The sequence below is a fragment of the Paramormyrops kingsleyae genome, chromosome 11 (assembly GCF_048594095.1).
Source record: "Paramormyrops kingsleyae isolate MSU_618 chromosome 11, PKINGS_0.4, whole genome shotgun sequence".
Lineage (NCBI taxonomy): Eukaryota > Metazoa > Chordata > Actinopteri > Osteoglossiformes > Mormyridae > Paramormyrops > Paramormyrops kingsleyae.
In genome coordinates, this window is record NC_132807.1 from 26,292,963 (window position 1) to 26,305,922 (window position 12,960).

The window sequence follows — 12,960 nt, forward strand, 5'->3', positions numbered from 1 at the left end:
CATGTTTGGCATCTAACACTTTATATTATTGGTATTAAATCACTGAATGGCAAAAACATCGTAACAGGACTTGCTTAAAAGCAGTTAATCAAATGAATGTTTTTATGAGCCCTCTGATTACACCCTTCAGACTTCAGAGTTGACTGCACTGTGGGCCACCACTCAGGGATCCAGCCAACAATTCAGACTTAGTGTTATTATGGGATGTAGCCTCGCACCTCCAGGGCTGCAGGTTCAAATCGCACACCTGCTCAGTCTGTGCAGTTTGCATTCGTTTCAATTTTATTTGTATAGCGCATTTTCACAACATTACGTTGTCTCAAAGCGCTTTACATTATCTGTGCCCGAAGCCCCCAGTGAGCAAGCCAGAGGCGACAATGGCGAGGAAAAACTCCCTAGAATGTTCTCCCTGTGTTGTGCTGGTTTCTTCTGGGTATGGACGTTCCCCACCAAAATATGAATACAAATGTGTCTGTGTGTGTAAGCCCTGCCACAGACATTTGCCCCACACAGCGTGTTCTGCTCTCTGCTGCCTGGGATGGGCTCCAGGCTACCAGCATGTAAGCTCTTATGGAAGATGGCTAGATGTCACCACCAAGAGGTGTTAGATGCAGGTCTAATGCAGACCAGCTGCTTACCAGTGAGCTGACTATACGTCATTGTCAATGTCAGTCATCCAATTACCACTAAGCGGCACCACTAAGTAATCAGTAACATTAGTACAATCCAGAGCTTTGTTTACACCCGTTAATACTGATGCTGCCTCCGATACAAATTTGAATGCGTCAAACGAAATAGACTGTTTTACAGGGTGTCCTGCACTGTCAAATAACAGATTCAGGCAGCAGTCAGAGCTGTGCTGCCTTTAGCCAGCTAAGCAAATTACTCCACTGTTCACCACATGCTAGGTGACAAAATTAAAGATTAAATCATCTACCCTCTTTCTCCTTTCTGAGTAACCTTGCTTTGACTAAATCAATGATTGTTGGTTTTTTTTTTTTTATTCCAAAAACATTAAAGTAAGGAGGATTAAAAAAAACTGTCACACAGAGATATTAATCTTGACAGTCTGGGCATGCCAGTAATGATATGATGAAATATATTCCATTACAGGTTAACAGCTAAATGCCAAAAATACCTGAAATGCGGGGAAAGGATCTGATAACAGAAGTGAAACAGGGCTATGACAAGCTGAGCACCAACTCACATATTTCTGAGGCTAAATGAGACACACTTGTCATTGTTTACCAGTGTGGGGCCCGTCAATCCCACGTGTATCTATGTGGCCAAAAGCAAAGGGTCTAACTGCACAGCACTCAGGTTCATTTCACGTAAAAATACATTTATTTTAATTAAATTACATTTTGGCCCACAAAGGTACTACTTCTGTAAAGCAGGACAACTCCAAATTATAATTTATGAACATGTCCATCTTCCAGAGGCCACAGTTTAATAAGTAGAATAAAGTGTAAAAACACAGCTAACATTTCTAGCTCCTCAATGGTCGACCCTCTACTGACTGTATTGTCAAGGTGACGGGGTGTGGTGTTGGATATACGCAGAGAATACTGCAGTCTTTGTTGTGATCTGGCAGACAGCTGAGCTGTGAATCCTACACCAAGCACACGAAGCGTTAGGGAGCCCTGACTGTCTGCCCTGTGTTTGCCATACAGCTGGATTTCCTTGACAAATACGCCCTACCTCGACCGAACCAGTTACATACGCAAGGCATTGAGGTCTCCACCGCCAGAGGGGGAGCTGCTGAGGCCGGTCTAGGCGGGACGCTTCACCCAGCACACAGAAAATCAGTCTGATTCATTCACAAAGAGCCCTTGTCCCCCAAGCGCCGCTTAATGAGGGGGTCATAAAGTCACTCTTAGCAACCTCAATAAACAAGCCCCCTCATGCAGGCAGCTGAACATTAGCGTCCGCTTAACAGATACGCTGCACACAGATACGCTGCACACAGTCACAGCTAAAAGAAATTTGTCCGCATAGGTCAAGTGATATTGTCAAATCAGTCTTATATCAAAAAAGTAGCAACATAATAATTTGGAAACGGGCGTTTTGCTTTGTGTGCGTTTTTGGTTAGCTGCTGGTGGAAATGCTCAATTGAAAACTGACGGTGACAGCACAGAGGACCAAAATGGTCCATTTTGCAAAATCCTGAATGCCTAGATGTGGTCTACAGTAGCTGGGGTATTGTCGGCCATCACAGTTAGCCAACCAGCTAATAGCAACTAACGGTGACGCAGTCCCCTCCAGTCACCATCAGATCAGGTCATCCAAGCGTGGTGTCGAATGGACACAAGTACCCCTAAAGACATTCACCACCACCCCCCCCGGAGTATCCAGAGCTGAGTGCAGGGTTTAATGTCAAGTCTGTCATATAGAAACGTCTAGTCTTAGTATGTCCCCCCTCTCAGCGGCTAAACACTTCTTGGCAAATAAAACAAAAATAAAATAGACTGACTAAATTTAATCAGAAATAATGTTTCTTTTCATTATTATTATTATTATTATTATTATTATTATTAACAATAATAATAATGCTAATAATAACAACAACAGTAAAATAACAATTCATACTTTTTTTTCATGGTAACAATGCCCAGACCAAAAGTAGCAGTTAAACTGGAACAGAAAAAAACCTGCCATAACGTTTTCTGTTTTAAGGCCAGGCCCTATCGGATTCACATCCACCCACGTAAACAACCTGAAATGTATACGGCATCGCTGGGAATTTTAAATGAGATGTCATTTTGTGAGGTAGACATAACGTTGAAAATGTGTGTGTATCTGAGTGTGTGAAATTCGTGACCACATCAAATGAATCTCTAATACCTGAATGTGTGTGATCATTTTGTAAACAAAATTTGCATAAATAATTTTAGATTCATGATTACCAAAGTATGTTCAGAGTAAAAATCACACACCTCACACCCCTTACTAATGGAAGACCCTTTAGGGCAGTGTTTGTCAACTGGCGGGTTGTCACCCAAAAGTGGGTCACGGGATTATTTTCATTAATGACTCTTTTTGTTTTTTAACAGTGCATAAAGACATTGTGCCACTGTTACTGTTCTATTTACTATTACTGTGCTAATTTTTCATGAAATAGGTTAAAAAAAAATAATTTCAGTGGTGACTTAATGACCAAGGAAATAAGTGGGTCCTGAGGCTAAACCGGTTAAAAAAGTGCTACTTCACCGCTTTAGAGCGTTCTGCCAGGTCTGAGAGGACTCACTGAGAAGCGCTGCTTCACCGCTTTAGAGCGTCCTGCCAGGTCGGAGAGGACCCACTGAGAAGCGCTGCTTCACCGCATTAGAGCGTCCTACCAGGTCGGAGAGGACCCACTGAGAAGCGCTCCTTCACCGCATTAGAGCGTCCTGCCAGGTCTGAGAGGACCCACTGAGAAGCACTGCTTCACCGCATTAGAGCATCCTGCCAGGTCTGAGAGGACCCACTGAGAAGCACTGCTTCACTGCTTTAGAGCGTCCTGCCAGGTCTGAGAGGACCCACTGAGAAGCACTGCTTCACTGCTTTAGAGCATTCTGCCAGGTCTGAGAGGTCCCACTCACCAGCGGGGTCAAAGGGCAGCACATCTCCCAGCATGCCAAAGGCCCCATCGGTCTGCTCGCGGTTGGGCCAGGTGTTGTTCCGCGGCCCCTGTGGCTTGTGGCCCAGCATCTCGGACATGATGCTGTCCATATAGCTGCTGACCAGACCCAGGCTGTACAAGTCGGAGCTGAGGTCTGGGAGCCCTGGAGAGCCCCACTGGCTTAGAGGCCCGATGGGGGAGAGGCCGGCTGGAGGGCCGGGTCCAGCGTGCTGTCCAGGGCTGCCTAGCCACTTGGACGGCACCCTCTGCTGTTGAAGCTGTGGGGGCGGGGGCTGCTGATGTTGGCCAATAGGCTGCAGGAGGTGCTGGTAGAACTGCAAAGCTTGCTGGGAAGGTGGCTGCTGGCCCGGATGGCTCTGCTGTTGTTGCTGCTGCTGCTGCTGCTGGGGTTGCATGACCTGTGGTGGCGCTTGCAGTCCCCCGTGGGGGGGGCCGGGAGGGGGGGGCGCTGCCTGCGCCGGGGGCGTTTTCAGATCGGCTGCTCCAGCAGACGCCACCGAGTTCCTCCTCTTGACAAGGGGCGAGGCCTGTTGGGACCTGCCCATGTTGAACCCTGAGAGGAAATCGATGACGTCCTGCATCTCCTGGTCCGTGGGCAGGTTTGTGCCCTTGTCGTCGGCAGGGCAGCCATTGGCTAACTGGGGTCCACCGGGGTCAGGGGTGCCCGGAAGACTGCCTGTCGGGAAAACACCAGGCACCCGGCCGTCCGGAGGCCCCGGGGCTTTGGTCTTGTCCTCGGAGCCAGTGGCAGAGAAGAGGGAGCGGGAGGGCGTGCTGGGGATGGAGTAACTGCTGCCACTGGAGGAGGCCTTCTTGGTGAACTTGGAGGTGAGCTTGGAGATGGTCTTGGGAAGTCCACCGGAAGACTTGGAGCTGCTTCCGGGTGGGAGGTCGGGCGCCTCGCGCTGCAGTTGCATCTGGATGGTGGGCAGGACTTGATTTCTGAAGGAGGAGGGACCAGGTCAATCCAGGGCATTGAGGTCCACACCCACTTTCGCTTTCCATACAACCCTCAGAAAGAACTATCTGATACCTGCGCTCCTTCCACCTGTTGAGGTCGAAGATAGCTGTGTAGAGAACGTCCACCTGGCCCAGGGTCTTCTCGGGGTCCAGGCTGCGCTGCAGGAGGGACATGGTGGCTGGATCCTCCTTCAGGCACCTGGACACGGTACAGGAGGAGAGAGACGGGGCCGCAAAACCCGCTGTAAGCGAGACACCAAGTGCTGTAGGTCACCGCCTGAGACAAACAGGTGGATGCAATCAGTCGGTCATTGACATCAGGCAGAAATCCAACCCAGCATGGGGCTCGAAACCCCATACTCTCTCACCACAGCGAGAAAGTGCTGAAAATCATCAAATCACCTACAAACTACAGGTATGACAGAACGTCTCCAAAGTGAAAGGAAAAGTGAAAGCAGTGGGTACACATGTTTAGATATATGTAGACACACACACACACACACACACACACACACACAGTACTGTGCAAACGTCTTAGGCAGTAAATTTTTTTTTAAAGCTATTTATCTGGATAGTATGTGCACTTTTGCTCAGAACAAAACAATTTAGCATTAGAACATATGCAAATTAAGATTCACACATAACTTTTACTGGTATCTAGATGAACACCACTTCAGTTACCAAACCTCTCCTCAGGGACACCCCAGCCATTCCATGTATTATTAAATTTCACCACCAGCTCAGAAAATTAGTTAAAGCCAATGAGATACTGATTAGCTATACGAGGTGCATGAAGTGGTCAAGTCAAAAAACATAGGTGCACTGGATGGTTGCTGCAAATACTGGGGTGATTTCAGCAGAAGTTTTGAAATGGCTAAGATGACACACTTTGACAGACATAACAATAGTTCTACACCAACATGAAGTCTTCTTTACTGTGCAATCGTTTTTGGCAACCACAGTATCTATGTACACAAATGCATTTCTGTGATGTAACAGATAAAGCAGTTTTTCGTCAATTTCCTTCTAAATTCAAGTCAGATTTAAGGTTTGAAATGATGCAGTTATATTGGTGATACTTCGACCAGATTTCTGATTCAGGAGTTTTCCATTACATCACCTAAAAACGCTCCCTTCCAAAAGGGAAGCACATTCTTAAACAGACCTGCATGCTTGGGGTGTTACTACGTGGGGGGTGAAACAGCGTATTAGCCAATGAGGGACCTGCTTTATACCGGGGTCTTCCTCGTTTGCCAATCGCATACGAGCTGTTTGACGCGGAATAACAGCAGAAACGGCTGTACACATGCATGCTTCTTAACGGTGACGTTTCACTCTTACCATGTGGAAGGAACCTGGACCACGAACGTGCTCCCCTCCAGGGTGATGTGGGGAGCATATGCCTCCTTGCTCTCCATCTGCGCCGTGTCGACTACCACCTGTACGCACACACCGAGACGGCCAGGGTAAATCACCCCTGCTCACTTCCCGCTACGGTCAACCTTGCCTGACATCAGCTCCCCCCTGAAAGACCCTGAAAAGCCCGACATAAACAGCTCACACCCAGGAGGCTAAGCGCAAACAGGCAGTACTGCTGTGTTTATGGGGGTGTTCCCACTGACACCACGCCCCCCCCCCCCCAGCTTGGGAATCGAGCAACTTCCTGTCTCTCAGGAAGCACCCCCCCCCCACATTGTTATTTCCAGGGCTGACGCATCCTCTGTACCACAAGGTGGGCAGAGCCCCCCCCCCCCAGTGGAAACAGGGAGGGACGGAGTGTCCGTCTGACTCATGCGAGAGACGGCTTCATGGGAGCTGATGGGAAATGGGGATTCGAGGCCAGCTCGGGGAGGGGAGGGGGGGGGGGGGAGTAGGGTTCCGGAAAAGCCTGGACAACCCAAGGAGGTAGAAGAAACAGAAAAACCACATCTGTCACTCCGTTGGGGTTGGGGGGAAGAAAAAAAAAAAAAGTTGGTAAACAGGACAGTGAACCACGTCTGCACAGCGCCATGTAAACTCTGCGGGGCACAGTCTGACCACCGCGGGGCAAAAAAGGCACAGCTTCTGAGCTTACTATACTGTATGAGCATGTATACATTACAGGCAGGATGAGCTTACTGACACAGGTCAGCAGGGGGCGACGTGGCCGGCGGCCGGCCGACACTCACCAGCCCCGCCTGGCCGAACAGCAGCTGCACAGCTGTCTTGCAGGGCCCCCTCCAGCTGGACGGGCACACCTGGTTGAGCACCTCGGTGGCGGGAGAGTCGCCGTCGCACAGCACCTGTCCGTTAGGCCCTGCTGCCTCCTTGAGGAGCTGCAGCATAGCATGCTGAGGGAGAGAGAGAGAGAGAGAGAGAGAGAGAGAGAGAGAGAGAGAGAGAGAGAGAGGGAGGGATGAGGAACTGACTGCCCCACCAGCAGGGGGTGTCAGACTTACACCTCCAGCCACCCCAGACCAGGGGTATCCCCTATCCTAGTGGCTTAATTAGTGTCTGCTGGTCTGTTCTAACCTAAACAAGTTCTAGAAACAAACTGACAATTACAAGATCCCCAACTACAGGCAGAAGCAGTGTTGTGGCCAGTAATTAACATATATTAACAAAGCACAGATAATTATTGTCTAATGGCTCACTGGAGTTCATTTAATTAAGAGGCCAGTGAAAACTAAAATAGAATATGGGGGGGGGGGGCGCACAAGCAGATTCACACAGTGAAAACCCGGAAGAGCACCAGCTGGAATTTTGAGGGGGGTGGGACTCGACAAGTAGGGCTCACGCTAGACCCCAAGGATGAAACCAAGGCTGTACCGTCTTGAGCTTGAGATTGTCGGCCGCAGACTCATTGAAAGAGACGCCCTTGAGAAAGTGGGGGCCGATCTGCAGCGGGATGGTGGGCAGCTCGCATTGGATGGGCTGAGTGGGGGTCTGCATCCGTCCCGCCTGCTGGGCCTCAGCCTCGCTGCAGCAGCCCTGTGCGGCATGGGAAGGCAGGGGAGGGTATAGCAGGGCACAGGAAGGCAGGGGAGGGTATAGCAGGGCACGGGAAGGCAGGGGAGGGTATAGCAGAGTACGGGAAGGCAGGGGAGGGTATAGCAGGGCACGGGAAGGCAGGGGAGGGTATAGCAGGGCACGGGAAGGCGGAGGAGGGTATAGCAGGGCACGGGAAGGCGGAGGAGGGTATAGCAGGGTACGGGAAGGCAGGAGAGGGTATAGCAGGGTACGGGAAGGCAGGGGAGGGTATAGCAGGGTATGGGAAGGCAGGGGATGGCACAGGGAGTCGCAAGAAGGTGCAGGTCACCTGTCAGTCACAAAAACCCTCTGTGTCATACCTTACAGGTTCTGTATCGGTTAACAGAAGATGCTTCATTCTTCACAAATGAAATCACAAATGAAAAAAAGGCCCAAATGGAAAAAAAATCTGAATTAAACTGTCCGTCATTGAGGCGGGGGGGAAGGCTTTCCATGTTATGAGATTCCCACCAATAAGCGCCAGGATCACAGTAATCATGCAAGCTGTAAGCCCGGCCTGGAGACAGGAGCCCACTCAGAGTCATACCTGCAGAGACTCCTCCGCAGCTTTGGGGTCAAGATGAAAACCAGCCTTCAGTGCGTAGTCACTGTGCCCCAGGCTCTCCAGCGCCGCCCTGTAGACCTGTCAGACACATTGTTTGGTGTCACAGGGGTTGCCAGGCTTTCTAAATGCAGCAGGACACCCATTGAGGCCACACGCTTTTAGAAACCTGAAACAGTCTGTTGAAGCTCAGTTGTGTCAGGGCTAATCTCTTTTCCAGAGTTACCGGGAAGGTGCCCTTTTCCAAAATGGTACCCAAGGCACTTAAGGCCACGGGAAGTTGGGGCAGTGTCACAGCACGGCACAGACGCGGCCCACCTGCAGGGCACTGTCGATCTTCAGGTTGAGCTCCTTCAGCTGCTGCTCCGGGATGGTGGGGCTGTGAGAGCAGAAGAGCTGCTGGACCTGGAGGCCTGCCAGGTAGCCGTCGCGGCCCTTCTCCCTGAGCCGAGCCGTGGCCTGAATGGCATGCGAGACGGCCAATTAGGAAAGCAGGATCTCCCACCTCTGCTCTGAGTGGCTGAAGGCCAAGTGGAGGGCGGGGAATAATGCAAACCAGCCAGGTAATCCATTTGCTTTTTAATTATCTTGCTTCATTTAAACTCCCGCAGTCTGCTTCCATCTACACTCTCCACATGATTTTTAATCTGCATCGCTGACACATGCGTGAGAGTATCTGTGGCTGTTGGCCAAGCAACTATGCTGCGTGGAGGTGGGGGGGGCGGGGGGGGCAGGCCAGGGGCCCCAGGGCAGACGGGCGGCAGCTGAGCCCCAGACTGGGAGATTATGAACAGTCTGAGGGCCCCTGCTCAGTGGGAATGGTGGAGATGCACAGACACCCCCTGCCTTAAAGTCACCATGACACAAAATCTTATTTTTCATTGGTTTGGGGTGGGGGTGGGTTTGGGGGGAAAAGGGCAAAGTAAATTAAGCTGGCCAGTAACAGCAAAAGGACAGAAATGTTTAAACAAGTACGGCAAGTAACTGAGACGAGCCATAAGGCGCAGACATCGAGACGTCAAACGCAAGTGTCTCGCTCTGAACAAAGGGCCGTAATCACACAGGACAGTGGGAAATTCACCCAAGATATATATCAAAGAAAGAACTGATGACATAAGGAGGAAAGAAATTACAATCAAAGAACTGACTGCAATGAACTGCAGTAAAGTCCAGCTCAGCCAGTGCGCTGATTGGCTCTTGATTACAGCTGAATCAGTGTGCTGATTGGCTCTTGATTACAGCTGAATCAGTGTGATGCTGAGTCAGAGGCTAGTGAACCTCTGGCTGAAAGCCACCCCACCCTGGAGCCATCAAAGCCACCAGGCCGATGCTGCTGACGTACCTCCGCCGCGGCCTTCCAGGACCTCGAGGCCTCCTCCAGCTCGTTGAGCGACCCGGCAGCAGAGACATGCGGCCGGCCGGCCCCGCCCCCTCCGCCACGCCGTTCCTGGGCCTGCGCCAGCGCCTCCGCCAGGCAGGACTGCGCCACTGGCTGCACCTTCTGCAGTGCCTGCGACAGGAACTGGAAGTGCACCTGCATGACGGTAAGGAAGCAGCGGCCCAGCACCTGGTGGAAGACGGTAAGGTCACGGTCAGAAAGGTCTGAACTGATTTGGAGTCAAAGACCAGCCCTCGTTGACGCCCCCCGCAGGAGAAGAGCAGAATCACACTGCACGCCCAGAGGCCGCATGGCAGCAGGAATTTCCCCAAAAACTCAGACGCCTAAAATCTCACGTTATCCGCAGAATGCCTCACCAGGCAAAGAACAGCGCACATGGTCTCCACCAGTGGGCGCTCACATGGTGAATGGGGCCCCCCAGCAGACCGGCGAGGAAAGCAGTGGCAGGTGGGGCCGAACACGAGGCCGGCAGCCCCCCACCGCCGTCACCTCAACGGCATGCACTCGCCACGGAGCCCCACGCCGATTCGGCCGGGAAATGCAGCCCAGTGCAGGGAATGCGATGCTGCCATCACGCATGTCCCCACATGCTGAAAAATACCCCTCCCTTCAAAGGTGGTGGCCGGGGGGGGCAAGTCCCTCTCTGTTTCAAAGGGCAGGACACAATAGCTGAAATGGGGCTCATTATGCTCAGATCCACATTCCTCCCCCCTATCGCTGCTGGTGGGAGGGGGGATATCCCTGCTAATCTGCCACTGCGCCCCCCCCCCCCTCTGAGTTACACCTTCGCTTAAGCACTCTATTTATTCACCGTCTCGGGTTTCACGTTCCGCTGGTCGGCCTCGATCCCGAACGAGCATCTCTCCGCAGTCCTAGAACCTGTCAACTGACAGTGTCGTCGGTCCATCTGCCAGCCACACACTAGACAGATCACTAAGTATTTGGCATGCCACCACCAGGGCGGCGACAGTGAGTGGGGGTTTCGAGACTAGGCGCTGGAGGTCTGTCTCTCAATTGTGTCTCCCCCCCCCCACCCAGCCAAAGCACAGCACTATTCATAGAGCCTGAGCACAAAGGCAGCCCTTTCACGACCAGACACACAAGTGCCCCCCAGACTCTGCATAATTACCTCTCATTTCACACTCTCTGGTGATGAGGGCACAGAGCTGAATCCTGCATAGCGCTCTGACGGTGTAGCTTTGTGGCAGAACTCAACACAGCCACACAAAGTGTCTTTATAAAAGAGTTAAGCTCATTCACCCCTACAGCCAGAGGGTGCATCGAATGCCAAAACATGAGCACCGTCGGATGAACCCCCCCCCCCCCAATCCCTGCTCCACCATCCAGCTACGCCCGTTTTCCAGCCAGCAGTGTAACGGTGTAAACTCCGCCCCCACATGATCCGGGCTGCTCCAGGATGTGAACGACCAATGGAAATCTCCTCTTAGGAAACTCTGAGCTGTGTGCAGATCCGGGGCAGTTACACGACCTCCATAAGCCCCGGTCCCTCTACTAAGGCACGGGGATCCGTCCCGCATCTCCTCCTGCAGTACTCCGCGTCTCCCAGCAGTGACCTACATTACCTCCCGCAGCGTTTTACATGAATAAACAGCAGAAGGCTCCCTTTCACACACTGCCCCTGTCCAATGAGCTGAGAGCATCTGCCTGACATCCAATCAAAAAAGCCCAGGACACACTCTCAGTCACTGGGAGACTTATCACTGTTCTCCATTAGTAATCATGCAGGAGGTCCAAGGATGAGGTAAATAATTATGCTTCTCATCTCCATGGCAACTGAAACAAATGACAATGATAGTGTATAGTAAAAACGCTGACGCTAATAAAAATAATAATAATAATAATAATAATAATAATAATAAATAATAATAATAGCAGCAGCAGTGTGTTTGAAGTGCTTCTCCGCTAGCTGCATGTTCTCCTCATAGCTAAGCAGACTTTCTAGGAAGAAAGCTCACTTTTTGTTTCCAGGCCGGGTGTCTCAGCAGGAGGAGGAAAGGGGGGGGAGGGGGGGTACCGGCTCAACATTCCAGCATTCCCTAAAGTTTCAAGCCCCCGCGCCTCTGCCCCCACCCATCCCACATAAACATTGCTATGCAAAAAAAAATAATAATCTCGAGCTGTCCTGAGCCCAGCAGTCTGACGCGAGCAGCCGGGAAGGCCAGGTTTCCGGCTCCTTCCGGTCCTTTCCGTTGAGCGGTAGAGGAGCAGTTTGAGGAAACCGCCCCCCCTTCTGACAGAAGGATGGGTGGGACACTATGCTGCTGGGTCTTGGTAGAGCTTCCCCAGACGCCCCCCCCGCCCCATCACCGTCCCCGGGTGTCTGTGGCTCACGCTTCGACATATTGCCAAAATCAGGCAGGCAAGCTGAGGTCTCACAGCTGCCCAAAACAATGGGAAACTGCATCAGCTAGGAAAAGGTTGGAATTACAGCCAAGAAAAACATGGCAGAGGGTAAGTGATAAATGAAAACATACGCACACGTGACCTTTGACCCCGACCCACATACATCTGTTATACCTTCTACACGGAGCACCTCTCATTTAGCTCTCACTGGTCCCTGTGTTGCCTTTGACACAGCAGACAGACCAGCCTAAAAGCCCCAGCGATTTCTGGATGGTACCCAGGGGTCTCTGTGACCGAGTTCTGGCTCGAATGTGGCCCTCTGAGGGGCCGGGGAGGACGGGGCCAGGCTCCTAGCTGCAGGGACACAGGGCTCGTCCCCAGGCCCCAGGTGACACGAGTGTCCCTGCTCATTATTGCATGTTCGCCTGCCCGTGTGCAGACTGTGAAAAATGCTGTCGCACTGTAAACAAACATGATGTAGAGGAGTGAGGAAAACAAGGTGCTGGCCAAGTAACTGAGCCCGGCGGGCGGCACTGGGGAATCCTGGGAAATACGCCCAGCTCCAACCTACCGGAGGCAGGCCAAGAACTGAGCAGTGTGACCTTTAGGACCGAGTCCAAGCAGAGCATGGCTACGTTTAGCTGGAAGATCAAGACATACCGCGACAAACATCGACAGCGACTGCTGGGGGCGTGTGTTCAGCGGCGGCCGAAGTCTCATGTGCCCCTTGTTGGGGGGGTGGGGGTGTTAGCAATGGTAAAAGTTATGGAAGGAGGTACCTCTGGATCTGTCTTTTTAGGGGCCCTGTGTATGATCCTCCATGCTACATTTCACCGGATGGGAATTATTTCTGAGCCCCCCTGTGCTGATAGGGCCCCAGACATCTGGCCCTGCACAGGGGGGTCACCTAAGAAGATACCGCCCCGGGCGACTTCCAGTCTTTTCCCTATATTCCCTCTTCCCCCCTCCAACTTTAAAAAACACGCCCCCTACTTGCTCACCTAAGTATATATTGCTACAGCTGGGAGCCAAGTGTCGACTGGG

At 51.7% G+C, this 12,960-nt stretch overlaps 1 protein-coding gene across 3 annotated transcripts in view; it reads right to left on the reverse strand.

Moving 5' to 3' along the window:
• garre1 (granule associated Rac and RHOG effector 1) overlaps positions 1–12,960 on the reverse strand; it is a 33,951-nt gene that overhangs the window by 3,901 nt on the left and 17,090 nt on the right. For all 3 annotated transcript variants that reach the window (XM_023845588.2, XM_023845590.2, XM_023845589.2), the window contains exons 4-11: positions 9,496–9,720; positions 8,472–8,612; positions 8,139–8,234; positions 7,391–7,552; positions 6,751–6,912; positions 5,924–6,021; positions 4,656–4,781; positions 3,582–4,564 (exon numbers count right to left, since the gene is read on the reverse strand). In XM_023845588.2, coding sequence (XP_023701356.2) covers positions 3,582–4,564; positions 4,656–4,781; positions 5,924–6,021; positions 6,751–6,912; positions 7,391–7,552; positions 8,139–8,234; positions 8,472–8,612; positions 9,496–9,720 — 1,993 coding nt within the window. The remainder of the gene's footprint in view (positions 1–3,581; positions 4,565–4,655; positions 4,782–5,923; positions 6,022–6,750; positions 6,913–7,390; positions 7,553–8,138; positions 8,235–8,471; positions 8,613–9,495; positions 9,721–12,960) is intronic.